This window comes from Chiroxiphia lanceolata, chromosome 18, assembly GCF_009829145.1.
Source record: "Chiroxiphia lanceolata isolate bChiLan1 chromosome 18, bChiLan1.pri, whole genome shotgun sequence".
NCBI lineage: Eukaryota > Metazoa > Chordata > Aves > Passeriformes > Pipridae > Chiroxiphia > Chiroxiphia lanceolata.
In genome coordinates, this window is record NC_045654.1 from 7,644,984 (window position 1) to 7,668,615 (window position 23,632).

The 23,632-nt window shown below is 49.9% G+C and overlaps 1 protein-coding gene across 3 annotated transcripts; it reads right to left on the reverse strand.

The window, feature by feature from the left end:
* Positions 1 to 740: 740 nt before the first annotated feature.
* On the reverse strand, positions 741 to 23,622 carry UBE3B (ubiquitin protein ligase E3B). Of its 3 annotated transcripts, XM_032706051.1 has the most exons (29): positions 23,327 to 23,405; positions 22,740 to 22,842; positions 22,140 to 22,333; positions 21,596 to 21,716; positions 20,254 to 20,313; positions 19,797 to 19,901; positions 19,608 to 19,704; positions 18,871 to 18,956; positions 18,147 to 18,229; positions 17,095 to 17,200; positions 16,324 to 16,444; positions 15,513 to 15,690; positions 14,956 to 15,125; positions 14,050 to 14,217; positions 13,107 to 13,278; positions 12,396 to 12,514; positions 11,677 to 11,791; positions 11,199 to 11,298; positions 10,722 to 10,841; positions 10,212 to 10,388; positions 10,021 to 10,131; positions 9,299 to 9,436; positions 9,067 to 9,132; positions 6,740 to 6,798; positions 4,997 to 5,179; positions 4,434 to 4,545; positions 4,019 to 4,111; positions 3,172 to 3,377; positions 741 to 1,216 (listed from the first exon to the last, which is right to left on the reverse strand). In XM_032706051.1, exons 3-28 carry the CDS (start codon positions 22,298 to 22,300, stop codon positions 3,186 to 3,188), a joined length of 3,213 nt encoding a protein of 1,070 aa, XP_032561942.1. In that variant the 5' UTR covers positions 22,301 to 22,333; positions 22,740 to 22,842; positions 23,327 to 23,405; the 3' UTR covers positions 741 to 1,216; positions 3,172 to 3,185. The 3 variants fall into 3 exon arrangements, with proteins under 3 accessions (XP_032561942.1, XP_032561941.1, XP_032561940.1); XM_032706050.1 differs by lacking the exon at positions 23,327 to 23,405 and adding an exon at positions 23,500 to 23,622 and having other exon boundaries at positions 741 to 3,377; XM_032706049.1 differs by having other exon boundaries at positions 741 to 3,377.
* Positions 23,623 to 23,632: the final 10 nt, after the last annotated feature.

The window sequence follows — 23,632 nt, forward strand, 5'->3', positions numbered from 1 at the left end:
TCTCCTGTGCTGGGGGATCCTGCCTGGGTTTCCAGCCTGTTTCCTTCTCCGCCAGTGGTCTCAGTCACCATTCTCAGACATGCACCAAGCACTGCTCATCCCAGCACTTGCCCTGGGCCGGGCTCTCCTCTGCCTGCATCCAAGGAGCACCAATATCCTCAGGGAGGTACCAAGGACCAAAGTCACAGCACCCTGCAGGACCAGGTAAAGCTTCTCCAAGACACAAGAGCAAATCCTGCTTCAAACTACACTGCCAGGTCTCTTCGGGGTCAGCAGTCCTCGGATCACCCTATCAGCATCATCCCACAGATCCCATCTCTCAGGGGCACCTGAGCACAGGCACCAGGAACCAGCCTGGCAAAAGGGATTCCCAAGGAAGCACCTAGCCCTGTTCTCTGCCTGGAAGAGAATCCCAGAATTCCAGGCAGGTTTGGGTTGAAAGAGACCTTAAAGCTCATCCAGTTCCACCCCCTGCCATAAGCAGGGACACCTTCCACTATCCCAGGTTGCTCCAAGCCCCATCCAACCTGGCCTTGGACACTTCCAGGGATGGGGCAGTCACAGCTTCTCTGGGTAACTCGTGCCAGGGTCTCCCCACCTCAGAGTAAAGGCAGATTCCCACTAAAGGCAGGTGCTCTCTGAGAGGTACCAGCCCCCCACACTCTGCTCTCCCTTCTGCCAGGAGCAGCCCACCCAGGCATTCCCTGCCCTAGGAAAGGACAAGGAGACATCCAACCACCTGAGCTCAAACCACCTTTATTTTCTCTGCAGTTCTGACACACAGGGATGTAACCAAGGTCTCCACGGCAGCGAGGCTTGGATAGAAAAGCTCCTCATTAATCTCCCGTGGCACAACCATCCCTGTCCTGCACAACACCTGCAGGACACAGAGCAGGCAGGACTGACACACCTTCCACACCTTCTGCTCAGGTAAACATGCGTTCCAGCCTCCCCAGGACACAGAAATCAGCCCCTCCACAGAAATTCTAGTCCCCAGCTACCGGGGAGTCACCACACAATCACATTTTATACACCAGCTACAATGGGGAGCAGCGTCTCGCAGTGCAACATTTCCAGGTTTGGAGGGACCAAGCTAAGTCTGTAGGAAGATCTTTCCTAGGAATTGTACTCCTGAGGAACAAAGGGAAAAGGGGAGCAAGGATTTTATTTCAGTGTTCAACAACTCATTGTGCTCTAGTTCAACACACTGTGTTTCCTAGAAGAAAAAAAGGAGATTTTGGGTGACATTTAAACTATGAGTGGTCCAGGCTACTGCCTAGACCTCCCAACTACACAGTCACCAACTGGTTAATGCCAAAATGCTCTATGTAAAAAAAAAAAACATAAGAGAGAAATTTCCTATCATCTTTAATTTCTCTAATTTCTGACTCACAGCCCAGTGCCCTGAACCCTGTGGATGCAGACATTCCTGTCCGCACCAACACTTCCCATCACTCCTGTTTAATATCACGGATTTGACAGAGAAAAAAGATCCTGACATTGCTTTCCAGATGCATTTCCAGGCATCAGTTCTAAAAAAAGGGTTATTTCTCTGAAAAGCATCTGCAGCAGGACAGGAGGATGAGGTAAAGGCCACCTCTCTGCTCGTGGTTGGTCGGTGCCGAGTGTTTCTGATCCATTTGAAATGTGGAACATTGTGGGAAAGGGGGTCTCTCAGAGTCCAGGAGCCTTCTCCATGCTGAGCACACCTGGGGACAGGAATCCCGTGGGATGGACCAGCAGGGCAGCAGATGAGGCAGGGCACAGCCAGAGCAGGGTAAGGTTTGCCAGTGCCAGGAGGGGAAAGGAAACCCAGGGCAGACACTACCAACCTGTACAGGAGCTTGTTTTATTAGTGGGGTGAAGGAGAGGTGACTGTTTTCAATCCTGTCCCAAACAGGGCAATGCCATGGTTTTCCTCTGTGCCAGAATCTCAGCACAGATAGGACAGCCCAAGAACAGCCCAGTCTCTCCTCTCCCTGTCCCAGGCTGGGGCAGGACTTGCAACAGCACAAGGGACCAAGGTGGGAAACTGCAGAGACACCTGCAGGTGCCTCTGGACTTCATCAGAAATGGCAGGAAGGGTCCCCACCTTCCCAACACCCCTGTCACACCCTGCAAAGTCACCTGCTACAGGCAAACGTCATAAGGCCAGAAAGAGACAAAACGACCAAAATAAATAGTTTGGCAACAAAGCAAATGTGGCTGTTACACAGAGACCCAGTCCTGGGTGGAAACAGCACATCTCCCTAAGAAAAAGGGCCTGCAAACAAAGTGAAACTTCCATCCGAGAGGAATTTTGCCAGTGGAGGTTTCCAGAGAGGAACCTGTCCCACCTGAGCACTGTGCTGGGGAGCGAGGACTGCCTGAGCCGTGTCCTCTGGAGCTCTCACCTTCTGGAAACTACATGAAATTAAACCTTTTCTGCTCCTGAGAAATTGAGACACATTCCCTTCCCATCCAAAGCCCCAGCTCTGGCAAGAACTTGGCAGAGGCACAGCTGGCTCAGCATACTGACCCCACGCCTGCTGCTCCAGCTCTTAACCTCCAGCACTCCCAGACCTTCCCGAGAGCCACAGGGTCCATCTGCTCGTGTTTAACCTGCTGCTTCCCAGGTCTGACACGTGGTTCCTTCTCTGAGACACACCAAGGGCCTTGGAGGGCACCTGGAACCCCCCTGCAGTACCTGAGTGAGCAGTGCCCATCTGGGGCACATCCAATGCTGCTGCCTCCCACTCGTCTCCCTGTGGGCTCTGTCATCTCTCTGCCTTTCCCACAGACTCACTTCCACCCAGAGCAGCTCCTGGGAAAGGGAAAAGCAGCACTCCCACAGCAGCAGCTGCCCGGCCTGCCCAGCCTGCTGGGGGTCTCACGGTCACTAATCTGACTGGCACTTGGAATGTTCCTTTTGTGCTCCCCCGGGGTTTTGCTTTGAAAGACGATTTATGTGGGTGTCAAGTGAAGTGTTTTGGGTCAGGCCCATCACCTCCTCCAGTCTGGAGCCGTGCCCAAGAAGAGCCAGCCCTGAGCCCAGCAGCTCTTCCCGGGATCCCTGTAAACCTCCACTCCCAGCTGCATGTCTCCAGCCCTCAAGTGAGCCGTGGCTCCCGGGAGCTGATCCAGGCTCCGTGCATGAAGCCTCTCCTCCGGCAGCAGCTCCGAGCCCCATACCGAGTGCAGGCCGCCTAGGACAGCTCAAAGCCAGTGTTCATGCTGATGGCATAGCGCAGCTTCTCCCTCAGGATGCTTTTCTTGCTGTAGTTGGGCAGCTTGAGGAGGTTGAAGCAGGTGGAGGAGGTCGGGAGCCGCCCGCCCGGCTCCTTCTTGCGGATGGTGAAAAAGCCGCGCAAGACACTGCCCAGAGTGTCCCCCGTGTCCTGCAACAGGCACACAGCTGTCACCTCCTCCTGTGCCACGGGGCCTGCACATGGGCAGGGCTGCCAGTACAAAACCTGCCAGTGGCAACAGGGAGAGCCAAACCCCAAGGCTCTGTCTGCCCACAGGGAGTTCTGCTTGTAACTGCAGTGCTGTGACACGGGCAGAGTGCGCAGGGAGACAAGGGAGGGGGGGAACAGGGGAACACAGGGAGATCCTGAGGGGAAAAACACAGGCAGAGAGAGCCCAGAGTGGCTGTGTGTGGGGAGAGGCAGGTGCAGCCATGAGCATTCTATTGGGGTGGGGTGGTTTTCACTGTATCCTATAGAGCACAAATAGAATCATGAAATGGTTTAGGTTGGAGGGACCATAAAGCTCATCCAGTGCCACCCCCTGACATGGGCAGGGACACCTTGCACTAGACTAGGTTGCTCCAAGCCCTGTCCAACCTGGCCTTGAACACTTCCGAAGCTTCTCTGGTTGCCAAATTCTCTGGGCAACCTCAGGGCCTCAGAACCCTCACAGGAAAGAATTCCTTCCTAATGCTAACATCTAATCTTCCCACTTTAAGAGTTTCCTGGTCAGACAGAGCTGGGGAAGCTGGGGACAGAATGCCTAAGCCAGGAGTAAGCAGGGTGCCCACCTGATCATCAGAGACTTCCACACAGCGGATGGAAAAAGGAGGCTTGAGGTAGGCAAAGCCCAGAAGTGGAGGCCTGGAGCAGCTGGTCACAAACTGAAAAAGGGATGGAGAGTGAAGATGGGAGCAGAGAGGGCAGGAATAGCCACACAGAAATAACACAGCACTGCTGAGACTGGCACTGTGCACCCCAATAGCACTGAGCTCTGGTGCACAGCCCTGCCTGAGGAGTGACAGCTGTGGAGAGCATTTGTGGTGACACCAGAGCATTTACAGGAACTCTGCCTGCTGGGCATGTTCAGGTGTCCAGGATTCTGATACTCCTTTTATTAGTGGCAGAAAGCACACAGGGAACTGGAGAACAGCACTGGCCCACCCACCCAAAGCCCAGGCTGGGCTGCCATGATTTCCCACTCACCTTGAGGAACATGGCTCTCTCCTCGGGGCTGAAGTCATTGGCCAGGATGTCCCACAGCCAGATGATGACCCGGTGACTCCCATGGAAGCCCCCGTAGTACACGGTGTGTTTTCTGGGGAGACAAAGGTTTTGCCAGGCCTGTGTCATGGCAGCAGGAGGGGCACAGCTGACAAGTGCTGCAAGGATCGGTCATGTAGGATGGTTTGGGTTAGAAGGGACCTTAAAGCTCATCCTGTTCCAAACCCTCTGCCATGAGTCAGTTCACTGCTCCAGCTGACACTGACAACGCTGAGTCCCCACCAGCACTTACTGGGCACTTGGTCAGAAGAAAGGGAAGGGCAGGGAGAAATTCTGTTCCCAGGAAACAGTGGAAGAAAGGACCCTTCCCATTCATTAATTATCTAAATTAGCTTTAAGGAACATGTTCCTCAGCTCTATCTCTGCTTGCTCCTCAAATTCCAATGAGGAGGAGCACAAAGTTGTGGACAAGCCAGTCTGTGATGAAGGGGCTCAGTTTACTGGCTTGCTGAGGGGAGGCCCAGCAGAATGAGCTGCTCACTTACTTCAGGTCCTCGAGGTCAATCTCAGCGTTGTCCCCGGAGATCAGGCGCTGCAGCTCCGGCGCGGAAAACATCCGGATCCACTCGGGCTTGATGATGGACCTGAAGCCGCTGATGAGAGCAGCTGTCTGGTTCTTGATCTGGGTGTGCATCCGGAAGTGAGCCATGAGGTGGATGTAGCTGATCCTGGGTGGGACAGGGCAGGGCAGGTGGCAGGGAGGGATGGAGCAGCCAGGGGTACCCCCATGCCAGTCCTGACCTGTCTCTCCAGCCCCAAAGGGACTGTCACTGCCTGGAAATGGATTATACTTTCCTATCCTGGGCTCTGAACTTTATTTAAGCACATAAAGATGTTGTTCTGCCCAGACTTTGCTCCCTTCCCCACCCCTGTGATTCTGCTCATTTCTTGGAGCTCCTGCACAACCTAGGGCTAATTGGTTCCAATAATCCCTTGATCAGCCTTGGGCAGACACAGCTCACAGAGGGGAGCACACACCCTCTTTAAAGGATCAGATCCTCAGGCAGACACTCTTCTAGTGCTCCTGCCCCCATGGCTGGAGAATGAGCACACCAAAACCCACACAGCACATTCCCATCTCCCTCCAGGAGTGTGGAAGAAGAGCCCTGTTTGTTACAGGGAGGCACCATCAGGCTTTCTCTTCTCACCCACAGGCAAAACACCTGAATTTGCTGATTCTTCTTCCTCAGCTCCCTGGCAGACCCCACCATGATCCCACTGACTGGGTTTTTGGCCAGGTCACCTCACTCCATAATTCCCAGACAGCTGTTCCCAGATTGCTTCATCTCCCAACACTTCTGCTCCTTCCCAGCTCCCGGTTTGTGTGCAAAAGCTTCAAAAGCTTCCACTGTAAATGATTAGAGCAACATCCAGGATTTTCAACTTCCTCCCTGAGCTGACTTCTGACAAGGCAGAGGAAGATTCTTTCAAATGCAAACTCCCTGGTCAGAGCTGGAGAAGGGAAAAGACTGGGAACATCAGACTGCAGAGCACGACTAGCACAGCCAAATCCTCAGGTAGGACGCAGCTTTCATTTGCCATTAAAGAGAACAACCCCCAGATTACCAGTTCAAACACACATCTGCTTAATAGATATTTCATCCTGCTTTTATGATCACTGAAGGGGATAGGGAAGAGGAAAAAAAAAAAAAATGAAGGGAACAAAAAGGTGGGGTTGGCTTTCAGGCTCCCGAGTTGACATTTGAGATAACTATCTAAAAGCCGGTTATCTGTGAAAATAGCCCCAGGGCTCAGTGTCTCCTCTCATTTCCTGTGTCTAAAGAACAACTGTCGACTGCATTTGAATTCACCACTGTCTGCTCCGACCACGGTGCTTTATACAACTGCCACATGTTATCATTCTGAGGAGATCTGTCTGCTCCAAGGTGTCTTTGAGCATCTGTGCCCTCTGTGTTCACCACCGTGTGCCTGAATTGCTTTGAATCCATCTGTCTGTATCCATCACCATCACTAAATCCTGCAGAATCTCCCTGACTGTGTGCCTTTGACCTCAGAAGTGCTGTTTCAAGAAGTAAATTGTCAATTTTTATTTTGCAAATCAAATTTAATACAATTTCTGCCGATGAACTGTAACCAGCAAATTCCATTAAGATATTTATGTGCTCCTTCTACTCCAATCTATCTCAATTCATTCCAGATGCAAGCCCAAGGAACTAGAATAAAGTATTTTGCAGTAGTGACCTTAAAAATGTAATTGCTGTACTTACTTATTTTCATTGGTAACGGGAATAGTCTTCCCTCCAGGAACAAGTTCATGGCAAACAAGCTGAAGGAAGAAATGATTGGATTGCTAATTACTGCCTGGAACCACAATGGAAGGAAATACCATACCAAGCTGTTACCTCCCCATAAAACATTTATTTTTACAATAAAACAGTAGGATTTAAAATTTAAGTAATAATCCTGCTTCTGCCTTGAACCAGTTTCGCTTAACTATTAACAGAGCAATGGAACAGCAGGAACTCCAGCTCTCCCACCAGCAGAGCCAGCCCTTCTCCCAGGAAGCCTCCTCTGCAGCCTGATCCATCACTGCTGAACCACACACAAATCAATTCCACGAGCCCTGGGGGACTGTCACAATCCCAGAATCCAGGGGCTGAACATGCTCAGAGCCTCAGATAACTCAGTCTAACAGCACAACCTAAAGCTGGCTGATCCACAAGTCTCGTCCAGGAGCTCCTGTCCCTCCAGCTGGGCACTCCAGGTAGGAAGGGAGAGAGCTGGGAAGGATCTCCCAGCCTGGTGCTCCCCTCCAGCTCAGGGACAGTGCAGGGCCCTCCAGGTGCTGGCTACACATGACTCATCTTTGCACAAACTGAGGCAGAAAGTCTTTATTCACACATCAGAGCGGCCTACGTGCCTCAGCTCCAGGGGAATTCCAAGGTCAGGAGAGAGCACAGCTCAAGGAATGAGCTCAGCTCACCTGTGCCCAACACCCCTACCCCAGCAGGGACACAGTTCATCCCACCTGGCTCCTTCAGCACGGCCAAAGCACAGGGAAAACAGGAGAGCCTGGTTTATTTTTAACCTTAGCGTTCCACAGCCTTCCGTATCTCATTGCTGGGCTCTATACCCTGTTTCCAACTTTTATTTTTCAAAAGAGCCCTCAAAGCTGAACCCTCAGCAATCCTGAGGCAGCAGGAAGGTGTCCTGCAGTGGGCACAGCTCTAGTGGTGCAGAGCAGGGCTGTGTCCACACTCAGCTCTTCCCACTCACTGTGCAGGTGCATTTTCATGGCTAGTGCTGCTCCTGGACAAATTTGTCAGCTGAGGAATAAAAACGTAGCATGCAAAGCTCTCAAGGACAAGCTGCCCCAGACAGACACTCCCTGACTCAGAGGTCTCTGTGCCACTGGATCTATCCTACTCTCAGTGCCCGGGATCAGCATAGGCTGGGAGCTCCCCATGGAATTTGCAGCCACAACACACTGACAGCAAAGGCATTTTTATCTTATCTCCCCAGATTTTCCAGCTACGCTCACACAACATCACAGAGCCCAGGGCTCAAGTGCAACCAAGTACCTTCAAGCCTTCCTAGGGGACTGACAAACAGCTTTTTCTTCTCTAGGTCAAGAGACCTCCTCACACACTTCAAGTCTCTCTGACAGAAATAGCTATGCCGCAAGAAAAGGAATTTCTCCCCACACAGAGATTCTTCTTTAAAAGAAAGGAAAACCAGTTATGCAGGGAAAGCATTAAACCCTTTTTCAACTAGAAAGGAAAAAACCCTGGCAGCAGAAAAATTAAGGGTCAGAGGGCAACCTTTTTGTGGAAAAAGCTGTTCTCTGCTCACAGCTAAATACTGAATCTCTGAGCTGAGCTCAGAGAAGCCCTGAAGCTGAGCCAGCCTTGCAGCACAGGCATTTATTTCTTCTGTAAGGAAGAGCAGAGCTCAGCCCTCACCACAATCAAACACAAGTTCATTTCCCAGTCAGTCCCATGGGGATTCCTGCTCAGATGGGCCACACAGAGCATCCACCTGACTACACTCAGAAACACAGTTCCAGAGTAAAAAGCGCGAACTGGGACACACTCCTGGCTTTTAGATGCTCAACACCAGCTCTCAGAGAGCTCAGCAGAGAATAATATTTGTTTTCTGCTGACAAATTTGACTGCAGGTGTATTTCTCTGCTCTAAGGACACTAAATCTGCCACTTCTGGCACCCCAGGCTTTACCACAGCAGTGGGCAACAACCCTCAGGACCCCTCAGTGCTTCAAAGGCTCTTTTGGTAGCACCAGCCAGACAAACGAGGAGACACTCCCACGTGGATCAGCTGGGATCTAACCAGGAGGAACAGCTGGGATCTAACCAGGAGGAACAGCTGGGATCTAACCAGGAGGAACAGCCAGGGCTGTGGATTCTATCAGTGCCCAGAATTCTGCTCATCATCATCTACCAGGAGCTGGACCCTGATGATCCTTGTGGGTCCCTTCCAACTGAGGATATTCTATGATTCTACTCCATGACAGCACAAAGAGGGTGTCTGGGACAAAGTAAGGATAAGGTCCAACATCTCACTGAATAAAAACCTACCTGACCCATCACATCTTCGTCATAGGACAGTGTTAAGCCCAGGTCACTGATATCACCATCATAACGCTGGAGAAAACAGGGAAAGGGAAAGAAGGTCAGTGTTCAGCAGCAGAACCACCAGTTACATCCAGGGTGGTTTTAAAAAAGTTCAGTACCCCAAAGGCACTTGTAATGGACTATTTCTAACAGCAATGATCAGGGAGGAGAACAACAGGAAAGTTGATGCTCAAACCTTAATTGAAGTGAGATTTTTATAGAACTCAGAGTCCAAGGAGGGAAGTTCATCCACGGAACTGTAGAAGACGCTGTGGTGGTGCCCAAGGAGCTGACTCAAAAAGAAGGAAGCAAATGGTACATCCACAACTATTCCCTGTGGTCAAGAAAAATGCACAGGTAAGGTCCTGCCCCACACATATTATGTGTGATAACTTTGGTTACCTGCAAGGCCTGCAGGTACAGCTTGTGATGTGGAAAAAGTGCAAAGAGCATCTTTGCAAGGCATTGAAATCAGCTACAAAACCCACATCCTCTTAAAATCCATTAATTAGTGCAGCAAGTGCAAAAAGGCAACAGGGGAACTCGATGTTTCCTTTAAAAGAACTTACATGGAGTGGGTCATTCTGTCACTCCATCCTCCTTTTTGACATGTCCCTTTAAGGCACCAACAAATGGATCCTTGGAAGGTGTAACACCAAAATAACAGACTATTCCAGCTGGTGCCCCCAGCATCATGAGGAATAATCAAAGTGTGTCCCAGGTTTTATGTCCAAGATTATTCTTAACACATGCCTGAAGAAATTCCAGGCTGTTCCATGATGAGTATCTTTGTGCAAGTCCTTTTTCCAAACTCACCTCTTCAGTAGCACCTCCCCAAGCACAAGAGAAGCTCTCAAAGGTACCCCCACAGAACTGTACCAACAGTGACAATATTCTGCTATGGTGCTTCTGGCTCACCTCATATACAGCCTTCCCAAGCATCTTCCCCACAAACTCGAAGAGCTGGAGGTAGTTCTCATGGATGTAGGATGTTGGGGATGGATACAACCTCTCATCACCACTGGTGGTCTGCGCAGAGAGGTAAGAGCACAGTGAGCCAGGCTGTTCCTGTCTGCAGGGGGTCACCACAGTCAGCACCTGGGTCATACCTTGAACAGGTTGAGTGCAGGGTCAAACACTTTTTTAATTATCTCTTCCAGAAACTCTTTGAAGACCCCATCCTGATCAATACCAGCCTCATCGACTCCCAGATCATTCACAAACTTCACTCTGATCACTCCCTTCATGGCGTTCTGGGAAAGCTGCCGGAGCTGTTCGTATCCATCCTACACAGACCAGGAGATCCAGAGCACAGTCACGGAGGGAGACACGTAAAACACCCACACAGACATGCAGCAGAGAGAGGAGAAAGATATACCATAGAAACCTGCATTGCTATTGAACCTTGTGTTCAAAAAGAGCAGCATTTTCTGAGTCAAAACTCCAGGTTTAGAGCAGCTGAACTGAACAAAGGTCCAGCATTTTTCCTGTATCATCAATTCTGAGACTGATGGGTCCCTCAACACCCACAGAGAAGGTAAAAACACACTCTGGGCCCATGTTTTTGTCAGGCCAAGGTGCTGCCCTGTTGGTTGGCTCCTGCAGGACAGGTGCCTCACCTCCAGCATCCGTGAGCGGCGGATGGTGATGTGTGTGACGTGAGGGGACGCCGAGCTGGTTTCAACCAGCCCCAGCTTCTCCTTCTCCTTTGTCACCATGTTTCGGAAAAGCAGCACCCTCTTCAAAAAGAAAACAAATGTCAGTCTTCATCCACAAGGATCCTTATCCTGCAGTGTAGCAGGGCTTTGGAACACACACCCAGAACTACTTCTGGTTGTCCCGATCCCAGCTGGGCCCAGAAATGCCACTGGCACCCACTCACTCCATGCAGCTACCCACACAAATGAGTTCTGTCTCAACAACAGAAATCAAGACAGTTAGAGGAAATATACTGGGGAGAGGTGGGAAGGAAGAAGAAGACTTCTATTCAACTGGCATTTCAATCACAAAATGCTCCAGACACGTGTCCCTTCCACCCCAGCCCACCCAGCTCAGTGTTTTCTCAGTCTCCATCCTCTGCCCCCCGTACCACTCACGTTCTTGTGGGGAATGACGTGTGGGATGTACTGCAGGAGCAGCTGGGCTCGTTTCTTGTCCTTGTCCAGCTCCTGGAAGAGCACACTGGGTTTGAGGTCCCTTTACAAAGAAAGGCAGAGTTTCAGAGATCCCTGAGAAATGCCCAGGTGTGGGGAATAGCTGGGGGCAGGAGACAGGAAACCTGCAGTGATTCAAAGATGACTTAAGTGCTCAGGTGCACCCTTGTAAGAAGGTGAGAAGGCTGGAGGCACTCAAGCTCTTGGGTGCTGAGTCAGGTTTCAAAGCACCACCTAAACCTCACGCTACGGAAAAGCAGCACCACATGAGAGGTGTCCTTAACTGCAAACACAGGGAGCAGTTCTCACCTCGATTTCACAGGCAGAATTTAAAGAAGGGATCCCAAACCAGGCTACACAGAGGACCTGGGGCACTGGGACAGGCACAGAACTGCACATGACCCCTGCCCTGGACACTCACTTGCGCAGCCAGTGCTCGTCGGGAGCGAAGCGCCGGCGACAGTCCCGCTCGTACAGCACCATGAGCCAGCCGTGCACAGAGTGGAACAGCTCCAGGGTCTCCCCTCGGGCATTCTCTGCACAGAAGGGACAAAGCAGCCATGTCCAGGCACCCCAGAAAACAGGAGTGGCCAGGAGCAACCCACTGATCACCAGCCACCGTAACAGGACAGGCGTGTTCCTCCTGACCTCCACTGCCCTCGAAGGGACGGATTTTGTGCCTCGCAGGAGACACAGTGTCTTCTTTGATCAGAGCTACATCAAAGCCATCTCATTTCACAACAGAACTGGACTATCTCATCTAATTACCAGAGCTGAGCTGTACCCAAATTAACCAGCAGACAGATCAACACCAGATATCTGCAGAGACCTGAGCAGGCCTGGTCCCAGCACTGCATTACTGTCCAACACACGGCCCAGCCACACTAAACTTTATCCCTGCCAAAAACCAACATGCCTATCATGCCTGTTTGTTACACAAATTCTTACTGGAAATAGGAAAGTGCTCAGTATTTGGTGCCAAGCACGACAGTGGCATCTGGACATCAAGAGACTGGGACATATTCCCATATAGTAGTGGATTTTGTGCCAAGTAATAATTAGCAGAAGCTTCAAATTCCAAAATTAATGCCATTTGTTGTTTTAACAGTAGTATCAACTCAAGCTACTAAAAGCACTTACCTACAATTCCATCCCAGATCATCTTAAACACGAAGGAATTCAGGAAAGAGGAGATGGTAACGAGCTCCTCCAGCTTGAATGAAATCTGCTCTTCATAGACCTCTATGTCATCAAGAATCCTGTCAGAGCAAACAAATGCAAATGCACAAGTGTAAATTTAATTCCCTTTTGAAATTTTCATAAAGGCACATTATCCTTTAGCAGCAGCTCTTATTTCTATGACAACTGACACCCATGAGGATCTAAAGTCATAAACAACTAAACCTTATTTATGGATTTTGATTGATAGCAGATCCTAAGAGAAGATGGTATGAAAGTCTGAGATACAAGCAAAGCCAGAGTTTCAGGCTTAGAAGGACCTGCACTATCACTCCCAAAAAAACTTTTGCACCATTCAAGCTAAGAGAACTGCCTCTCCTGACCAGTAAGGGCAATTTTTCACCCCCTTTCCCATCCTTTGGGCTGTTTCTTTCTCCTCCCAGTTTTATTACCAGTCCAGTCAGCTGGATATTCCTGAAGCAGCACATGGCTATGGGGAAAGTCCTTTTGAAGCCCTTTATTTCTCAGGACTTCATCCCAAAATCTTGCTGCTTTACCCTGCCCAATTATCTTCATGAAAAGGCATAAAACCTTAACTACTTCTCCTAAAACTTCAGGAACACAACAGCTTCATATTACAAATGCAGGGAACAGCCCCCACATGCTACCTACGTGATGAGGTGGCGGGAGCAGTCACAGAAGAGCATCAGCATGGCCAGCAGCCTCTTGGATTCCTCTGTGTCATTGTTCAAACACTCCAAGAAGAGTTTTAACCCACCCTGTGGTCCCAGCTCACAGATAAAAGCCCACAATTTGGGCAACAGATCATCCAGGTAGGTGAGACCTATGAAAATATAAAGCACACCCAGTAAAGCTCGTTCTGCTGCCTGTGAAGTCACGACTGTGACTTGGAGCTCAAAGACCCTCTTGCAAAGCAGAAGAGGAACATGAACATCCCATTTGGCTCCCAAGGCTGTCTGCATTAACAGGACATGTACAATCACCAGGAAAGCAGAAAAAAAAAAAGCTTTTAATGAGGCATTGTTTGCACATCTTAAGCCTTTTCCCCCTAATTCTTTTGCAACTTCAGAAAATAATAAATTCGTGTGATCCCATCACCATTCCAGCATCTTGGAGGTGGGAATACAACAAGGCTCTACCCCTGGTCACCACTACAGCCACAAAGCACCCACAGCTTTGCACTCTCTCTACCCACCAGACCAAAGCAGTGCTGATCTCCTCCTCCATCCATTTCCAAGACAGGTAATTTGTTTCCAAGATGTATGAAAGCATCCAGTGTTCCCACCACAGAAAGATTAATATTGCCAGCCTTCCCAAAAACACTGACTCAGGCTGAAGTTTGACATGGTGTAAGCAAGGTTTCACAAGAGGAAAACTTGCTTCAATTTGTATTCTGGAGAGTTAATGCTTGATCAAGTAGTGCTGAATGTTATTGACCAGCTGGATGATTCAGGATGGAACAAGCCTTCCACCCCAGCCAGTCAATAAACTCTTGTCAGTAATAAAACTACCAACAAGTCAACAGAATTTAATAAGGGAAATCTCTTTTTTCTGCACATTGGAAGAGATTTGAAGAGCACAGAGGGGCCCTGACCTGTGAGGATCTGCAGGCGGATCTGGGTGAGCGTGGTCAGGGTGGTCTGGTACAGGACACAGATGCTGCAAACCTTCTGCACCTCCGCGGAGTCCACGCGCTTCCCCCCCACCGGCTTGAGGATGTTCCGGACAGAGGCGGATTTCTGGAACGCTCTCTTGAACAGGTCTGGGGACAGAGAAGCACAGAAGTGATGTTCAAAACCATTCCCACTGCCAGAGGGCAGGGTTAGATGGGAGATTGGGAAGGAATTCTTCCCTGTGAGGGGGGTGAGGCCCTGGCACAGGCTGCCCAGAGAAGCTGTGGCTGCCCCATCCCTGGAAGTGTCCAAGGCCAGATTGGAGCAACGTGGTCTAGTGGAAGGTGTCCCTGTCCATGGCAGGGGAGTGGCCTAAATGATCTTTAAGGTCCCTTTCAACCCAAACAGCTCTGTGATTCCATGATTCCAACTGCAGTAACCACAGGATCTGGTGCTATGGGCAGCATCTAGAAAATATCTGATTTACAGTTACTGCAAATCCTCTTCTGCAAAACCATCACCTGTCACAGGTGCATGAACCAGCTTCACCTTGCTTGTCACAGAGGAAGCTGCCCCTCACCTTACCTTGGGAAATACTAAGTTATGCAGTAAACACTTCAGCTCCAGAAAGGATGAAAGGAAACTGCTAAAATAAGCAAATATTTTCCCAGCACCAAATAAGAGATTTTGCCCCAGGTCACAGAGCCACTCTGAGCAGGAATTACAAATAGGAGAGATCATATCCCCACCTCAGCAGCAGCAGCTGCTGCAAGTAATTACTCAAAGCTTTCAGCATAAGTGGAAAAGCCAAAGCCCTGCAAGCCTGGGAGAGAGACACATGTACAAATACACACACAAAGCCCCCATTACAACCCTCCAGAACTGACTTTTCATAGGAAGGCTGTTCTGAGGGGAAACTGGCTGTGCTGGCAGCTGAGCTATTTCCTGATTTTCCAGCAGTTTCTTGCTGAGCACATCACTGAAGAGGATGCGGATCATATGGACTCCCCAGAGGTGCTGCAGTTGCTTTGTCAGCAGAGGCATGGACTCATTCAGTCTGGAAGGAAAGGCAGGGAGGCAGGTTGGAATAGAACACCAGGCAGTGACACTGATACATTTGCTCATAATCCAAATTGGAATATGCTCCCACCCTACAGATGGTCCTCATAGGAAGGGCTGATACACAGGTGCTGTATCAGTGTACCAGTATGGCCACTGGTCACCAGTTTAACTACACACCATGAATTTACTCATGGAGTAGTCTGTGTATGAAAGCAACAATTTACATTGTGCAGATAGAACCTGAAATAATCTGAGAAATTATTCTGAACAGGTTCTCACTGTTCATCTCAAGACATAAAACACATTGCAACATATAAAAAAAAGGAAAAGAAATAAAAGGAGAGGCTTAATCATCTCTCCCCATAAGGTCCTTCCCACTCACCCATAATCCACAGTCTGTGAAAACCAGCCCAGAACAGGGTGCCAGTGGGTGAGGTTGGATTTCTTCTGTGACACGTACTTCTGGCAGTAGGAGAGCATGTGGATGAGCACCCCCACAAAGTGGGCTGTCTCCTCCTCCAGGACCTGGTCATTCAGGGAGCCCAGGAACACCAGGTTACCTGGAGGAATGACCAGAAAAGCATGACTTAACAGGAACAGATGCTGTGGGACAGTAGTTACAGGTAAAACCAATCCTTCCTCAAGCCCAGGAGAGGATTTCTGCCAATAGTGATTCTTAGAGGTCACCCTGCAGCAAGCCATTTCCAGTGACATGTCCCTTTGGCCACCTTCTCATCTGAGTGCCACCAACACCTTCTACAAAGGACTACAAGCTACAATCCATGCTTATTCCAGAGCTCCAACTGTTAATCTTGCTACTTTTACCGAAATGTGAATTTAAGTATTTCAGCAGCATGTCCATTTAGGGAACTGGATCCAAGTCTGCCACATTTCAATACTTTCTCCTTTCTCGGAGTCCAAGTCAAAAGCTGGCAGAGATGATGCTTCCCAGCTCAGCATGATGACATGGAGACACAAGCAAGTCTCTGACCCTTCCTCCATCTGCAGAGGTCTTAAACCATGTTTGTAATGTCCCAAAATACGTCTCAGTTATTATTTGGAAAATATAAATAAATCATTATCTAAATAATGATTAAAAAATGATGAGTTGGAGGCAGCTCTGACCCACGGAGAAAGAAGATCTGACTCAAGACTCTCTTCCAAACATACTAAGAAGTGTTGCAGGTGCTTACCCAGCAAACAGAGAGTGTGGCTCCCCTCCAGGCACACACAAACATCTCGGCATTGAGCCTCGCGGCTCAAGAACAGGATGAACTTGCGGAACAGATCGTGAGATTCTATCACTGCCAGACGCTGAAAGACACAATTGACCTGCCCATGAGGCACCACACAAAGCCCCACACCTGATCTGCCACAGCACCTGGGACTGGCCTTTCTTTCCAAAGAAAGCAGCAAGTTGAGACTGTTGCCCTACAGAGAGTTTGACATGGAGCTGGCCTGGGAAATAAAACCCCTTGCAGGTGAACAGGTCATGTAGTAGTTGTAGACAGAGCTTTGCAATCATCTGTCTACAAGGACACAGGATGCCCATTTGGCACAAAACCTGCCTGTCTGCACCAAGCAGATTAAATTGGATTAATGGACAGTCCACTAGTTACCTCCTCAGATCCTCTGCCGTGCAACGGAATGATTTTTGCTTCAGCTCTGTCTATAGTTACAGAAATGGAAGAGTAGGGCCATGAAAAATTCAAACTGTTGGTCATATATGCCTTCATTACTTATCTATTTAATTTAGGGCAGTTCAGCCCATCATCCCACTGGTGTTAATGATGTCTGTATTATAAAGCCAGAGTATTTGTAAGGATCAAGCACTTTCGCAACAGAGTTGAAAATGGCAAAGAGAGAAATGCAAAAGCTCTGTTCCAAGAGCTGATAAAATGGAATAACAAGTGGCCTGATGTGATAATCAGCAAATTTTTGGTCCTGTGAGATCACCCACTTACCTCAGGTGTGAGAGTAGCAAGGTGAGTCATTATAGCAGGCACAGACATGATATGGATCAGGAAGGACCTCAACAGATTGTCTGAGAACTGTGCAGCAACCACAGGGCTACAGAGAGAGAGGAACACTTCAGAGCACAATCTGACCCAGAAAAGCAAGACAGCCTTCAACTGAGCTGTTCAGAACTGGTTACTGATTCTTCCCTCAGCAGGAATCAGAAAATCATGGTTTGGGTTGCAAGAGACCTTAAAGACCACTTGGTTCCACCTCCTGCCATGGGCAGGGATACCTTCCACCAGACCAGGGTGTTCCAAGCCCTGCCCAACTTGGCCTTGAAGCATCACAAGAAAAACAATATTCACTTACACCTTTCTTCTCAGAGCAAGTTCACAGAACTGCTCTGGCTCAAAGGAATATAAGACAGCTCAGAGAATAAAGCATTTTTACACAGCACACCCACAACACTCTCAGGGTTAGATGGTTCACCTCCTAATTCCCCTTCTCCCCAGTGCCAGAAAATCAGTAACTAATTGCTTTCCTTAGGAAGAAGTTGGGTGACATAGACACCCATTGCTCCTCTCCTGACCATCACACCCTCACCATCCCAGCAGTGACAGCGCAGAAAGGAAGTGACACCCAATTAACCACTGAGGTTTTAATGCTCATTAGTGGCTGCAGGTTTCCAAAGTGTTGCTTCAGGGACAAACCTCTCCCCTGCAGATGGAGTAACAGGTACACCTGCAGCAGCAGTTCATCGTGGAGAGGCACAACCAGCTCACCTGGAGAGCTCCTACCCTTCTGAGGTTCAACAAACAGACCCTGCAGTCTGAGCTGAGCTGCACCCTCAAGAGAAAGCTCACACTAATTACTGACTCAAAGGCATTCCGAGCTGAAAAAGGATGACAGCAAAGCAAGCCATTTGCCTAAAGCAGCTTCTTTCATCAGGGTGATGCTCTCAAAGGCATGAAAACACTGGCAGAAGGAGAAGTCTTTAAAAAGCACAGTTAAGACAAGTTTGGCTATAAATCCCCGGGAGCAGCTCCAGCTCCCTTACCGCAGTGCCAGGGAGAAGATGGCAGTTAAAGAGCCCTTGGACAAGGAAGGTCTGGATCTTGCCAAGCCATTAGTTAGCAAAATCTGGAATAAAAACCAAATAAATAAAGTAAAAACCTTGTAGTACTCAGAAAAAAAAAATTATGATTACTCCTGAAAGACATCAAGTTTATTTAATGCAGAGAAAAAGGACACCAAAGGAACCAAAAATCCAGTTCCTACAAGTTATTTGGCAGCACTAGAAGGGCTCCAGGTTAATAATGGCAGAACAGAGAAGCTGCACTCAAATCAGACGCGCTACAGCACTTATTTCTTGAGGACCTGGACTCACAGGGTGCTCAGGCTTTCCTAATTAACAGGCAATAGTTTGGTAATCTAATTCTCATTTAAAAGGTTAGTTACATAAGTTCCAACAGAGCAGTAAACAAACCCAACCCATACAATGTGGCAGCAGCAAATTTCAGGAAAAATATTTAAGATTCCTCCTCGTCCATCTCATCATGAGATGATTAAGAGGATTTTGATTCAGCAGTACAGACAGAAAGGAGAGAGCAGGGAGATTCTGTTTTACTGTTTTGAGAAAAATATGATCACAGACAAATCCCCAGCAGCTTCTTCCTGACACTCCACCACAGATCCAAATAGCTCTCTTAGGAGAAGGAGCACAGGCAGGACTGGGGTTGTCTGGATAAAGAGGAGATAGGAGTGTACCAGCTGAGACTGACCTGCAGCACAGAATAAAACCCCTTCTGGTTCAGGTGTCCCATGATGTTTGCACAGATGTGGTTCATTGCAGGCCTCAGGGTTTCACCTTTGGGTTAAAGCACTGGTGTCACCAAAACAGCATCACAGCCCCACTCTGCATTTCCCCACACACAATACAGCACTTTGGAACTGCTCAAGCCCTCCTTGCACAAAGTCCTTGTCCTTATCCACAACGCCATCATTTGGGCAGCATTTCACATGGTCTTGCTTGAGATGGAAGTCTCATTTCCTCACAATATTTGTCTATGTGTATTTCCTACAAAAACTGAGAACTAAAAGCATATCCCCTTATCCCCGGAACACTTGGGGTGGGGAATTGGAATATTACAAAAACATTGTAACAACTGTTGGTGTCCTAAGGGAAACATCCTAATCTCAAGGGGAACAGCCTAATCCCAAGGGAATCCTTGTTTTGTGCAAGCACAGGAGCAAAATGAAACTTTGTGGTAACCATGGGGAAGGGACAAGGTGCAAAACCACAATCCCAAAATGGTTTGGGACCTTAAAGATCATTCACTTGCACATCCTGCCATGAGCAGGACAACTTCCACTAGGCCAGGTTGCTCCAAGCCCTGTCCAACCTGGCCTGGAACACTTCCAGGGATGGGGCAGCCACAGCTTCTCTGGGCAACCTGTGCCAGGGCCTTCGGAGGCTTTTAATAGCGAGTCCCAAATCTTAAAGAATTAATGCACAAACCTTTTCCCCGGAGGATTTTCCAGGTCGAAGTGTCTGTGAAGGTGACGAGCATTGTGAGGTGCAGATTGACCAATCTGGAGTCCTGCAGGATGTCAGGCTGTGATAACAAACATCAGGGTTAATAAACCTAATTACCTTCGTGCCAACTGTTAAATGCAGGGAGAGAAAACACAACGAAACAGTCCTTACCTTGAGCTGCTTGAGAAATTCACAGCAAAACCACAAAATATCTTTGATCTGCTTTATCCATAGGAGTGTGAGATCCTTGGAGAGAGCCAGGGACACGTACCACACCTGAGGAAGGGGGATACACTCAGTGATCAGTGTTTGTGCTTGGCAGAGCACACTGCCAGAAGTTTTGTAACTCACCCCAGACGTGGGACCAAGATATTTCTCTCCCCAAATTCCCTGGTCAAAGGACACCACCCACCCCAGAATCAACTGCTCTTTAACTCCCATGACTGTACACAATAAAAATATCAGAGCAATACTAAAGGGCTTGTCCAAACTTTCACCATGGAATCTCTGCAGAGTCCAGAAGCTTCTGAAAGCTAAAAATTCAAATATCACCCATGTAAATCCCCACACATAGAATTAAAAATAACAAACAACCCCCCCCACTCCAAATCAAACCCCTCCTACTGACCTTGGGCTCGTTCTCCACATCCATGCTGTTAAGGATACAGCGGCACAGCTTTTCAAATCTCTAGGGAAATAATAAGGTGGGATTAGTTCTAACTACAGGAAGAGCTGTTCTGGAAAAGCACAAGGAACAGCTCAGCAGAGGGAGCAAGATCTCCCTGGATCAAACAGCAAATGTTCTACACACACACACACACACACTCCAGCCAGTGCCGACGGCTCCTTCCCTGGAAGCACATGCACGCTGCTGCTGGGCAGAATTCCCTCCTTGAGCACAGTGCTCATCCACAGGAGGAATTCCTGCAGCCTCCCTGCTAAACTGCCTCCCTCACCAGCACCAGGAAAAGCTGGGGTTCAGCAAGCTTGGTGCCAAGGAGTGCAGCAGTGTCCCAGACTCCTGGACATCCCAGCAGAACACAGCCATCACATCCACAACACCTGTTGTGGATTTCAGTCCAGTTTTACATGTTCAGGCCATGTATTTCCCACATGTTTGCAAGGTATAAAGCCACTCTGAGCTAAGGAACTGGCTGCTGGGGTTATCCCAGCTGAGAGTAGTATCTGAAAATGGAGTGGGAAGGAGTAGAGTCCACTCCTTGGCTCAGCACAGGATGGACTCGCTGCTGGAAGGGGAGGGAGAAGAGGAACTAGAAGGGATTATTTCACCATTGTACCCAATTGCTGCAGTGCAGAGCTTCAGAGGGATGCCAGGCACTTAAAAATGTGTATGTAACATGCATAGGGCTTTTTCTGATGCTGTATCTACAGAAAACTGCATTTGCAGCACAGGCTTCAATGGAACAGAGATTGAAAAAAATCACCCACTGCTGCAGTTTAAACACAGCCTTTCATTTCCCAGTTGTTTCCTTACAATCAGCCCTCAGAGCTTCCTGGAGCAAAATTCATTATCTCAGGGCTTCACTCTGAACCCACAAATTCAGGGCATGGTCAGAAAGACAAGCCAGATATATCAGATATCAACAGACATAGATCAGACACGAAGAGCCAGCATAGCTCATTGGGAGCTGCCACAAGGTCCCTGCCTGGGGAAATGCTGTGCCAAAACCCTCAGCACTGCTCAGTTCCTGCAGCTGGCACAGTCACCAGGAAAAACATCCACCAAACCATGCCCTGAATATAGAACCACTACTGAAAAATTCAAGGCATCTCCTGTTTCATTCCTACAGGCAGATCCCTCCAGGAAGGACCAGGAGACAGAGATCACATTGCTGAGGCCAAAATACATTGCAGGAACCTACAGGATCACTGGATAATGAATTAAACATATTTAACATGCTAAAACATATTGTCAAAAGAAAAGCAGCAGGTCAGGGCAGTGTCCTCACCTCCTTGTCCTCTTTGGGATTAAACACAAACAGCAGCTTCCTGGCAATTCTGAACACAGACAGAGCACTTCTTTTACTTGAGCCAGATTCATTTGTACCAAAGAAATCATCCACCTCCTTCCTATCAAAGTGAGAAAAATGAGTTGTTAAAAGCCAAGAAAACCTCTCCAGGTAAGAACAAAGGTAGAATTCCAGGAGGAAAAGGGGAGGAAAAGGGAAAAGGGAAGGCGAAGGGAAATGGAAAGGGATAGAAAGGAGAGGGACATTTTAGAAGGGCCTGGAGTGACAGGACCTGCCAGAGGGCAAGGTTAGATAGGAGATTGGTAAGGAATGGCTCCCTGTGAGGGTGGTGAGGCCCTGGCACAGGTTGCCCAGAGAAACTGTGGCTGCCCCATCCCTGGAAGTGTTCCAGGCCAGGTTGGACAGGGCTTGGAGCAACCCGGACGAGTGGAAGGTGTCCCTGGCACAGCAGGGTGTTGGAATGAGATGACCTTTAACTCCCTTCCAACCCAACCCACCCCATGATTCCATGAATCCCACACACCTGATGTCCCTCTGGAGGCGGCAGCGACACAGGAACCTCCTGACCAGGGCCTGGAGCTGCACAGCCGCTCGCTCCCTCTCCTTCAGCTCCCGCCGCTCCTCCCGCGCCTGCCGCGCTTTGTCCAGGAACTGCGCCCGGGAGCTCTGGCTGGCACTGAACATGGCTGGGGCTCTGCGGAGCAGACACCTGGAAAGCTGGGAGCAGAGGGGGGAAAACACACAGGGTAGAGCAATTCTCTGCCTCTGCACTGACTGCAGCAACGTCCAGGGAGGGGAGAACCCAACAGCAGAGGAATAAATGTGAGCACACACAGGCAGGGCCCTGTCACGGGGCTGCCCCAGGACACACACACTGACACAGGACCTTCCAGCACAGTCCACAGCTGCTGCAGGCAGGGAGATTTTGAGAGGAAAAAAAAAATAAACTGGTGTTCTGACACTGTTTTTGACTCCTGAACTCCACCTCCCCTTCCAGCCTCTATTATGTTCACAGATAAGAACACCTCTACAGGCAGGGACAGGGGGCAAAGGGCACAAGGGACACTGATTTATTGCCACTCACCAGACAAAAAACACCCAGAGCCAGTGACAAGGAACTCACCTGAGGGGTCCCTTCGTCAGGAGAAGTGTGCAATGCTCATTTACACACACACATGATCCCACCCAGGGCCTTGGGGCAGCTCCCGCACAGATCAGCACATTCCCTGTGGGTGGTTTGGAGGTTTAGATCTTCCCTGGGCAGTTGTAAGTTCTTTGGCCAGATTTCCCTCTCGGCACACGGGGACTGGTGGGATCCGAGCAGGTGCCACCCCCGAGCTGTGGGGGCAGGACTGGGAGCCACACAGCCCCCGAAGGAGGCTCCGCACCTCGAGACTGGGCCATGCCGCGAGCAAAGCAGCCAGAGAGCGCCCCAGACCCCTCTCACAGCCCCCTCAGGGCCCCTCTCATAATCCTCCCGGACTCCTCTTACAGTCTCCCCGGGCCCCTCTCACAGCCTCCTCAGGACCTCCTCGCAGCTCGCCCGAGACCCTCTCGCAGCCCCCGGCCGCTCTCAGAGTCCCCTCAGACCTCCCTCAGCCCCTACAGTCCCTTCCCAGCCCCCCAACCCCGCTCATAGCCCCCCCACTCCGGGCCCAGGCTCCCTCCCCGCCGCTCGCCCCGCGGACCCCGCAGCCCCCGGGCCCTCACCGTCGCCCCCGGCGGACACCGGGCCGGTCGGGCCGGGCCGAGCGGCCCCGGGACCCTCCGGGACCCCCCGGTCCCCTCGGGCCGCGGCCGGAGCCCCCTCCTCTCACCCCGGGTCCGCACCCCGGGTCCGGCCGCCAACTCGCTCCACCGCTGCCGTTCCGCCCGTTCCTCACCGGCTCCGCGCGGGGAGAGCAGCCGGCACTGGGCCCCACTGGCACCGGAAAGGTCGGGCTGGGCCGGGACAAACCGGGTCGTGCTGGGCCGGTCCAGTCCAAGCCGGTGAAGCGGGAGCATAGCGCGGCACCG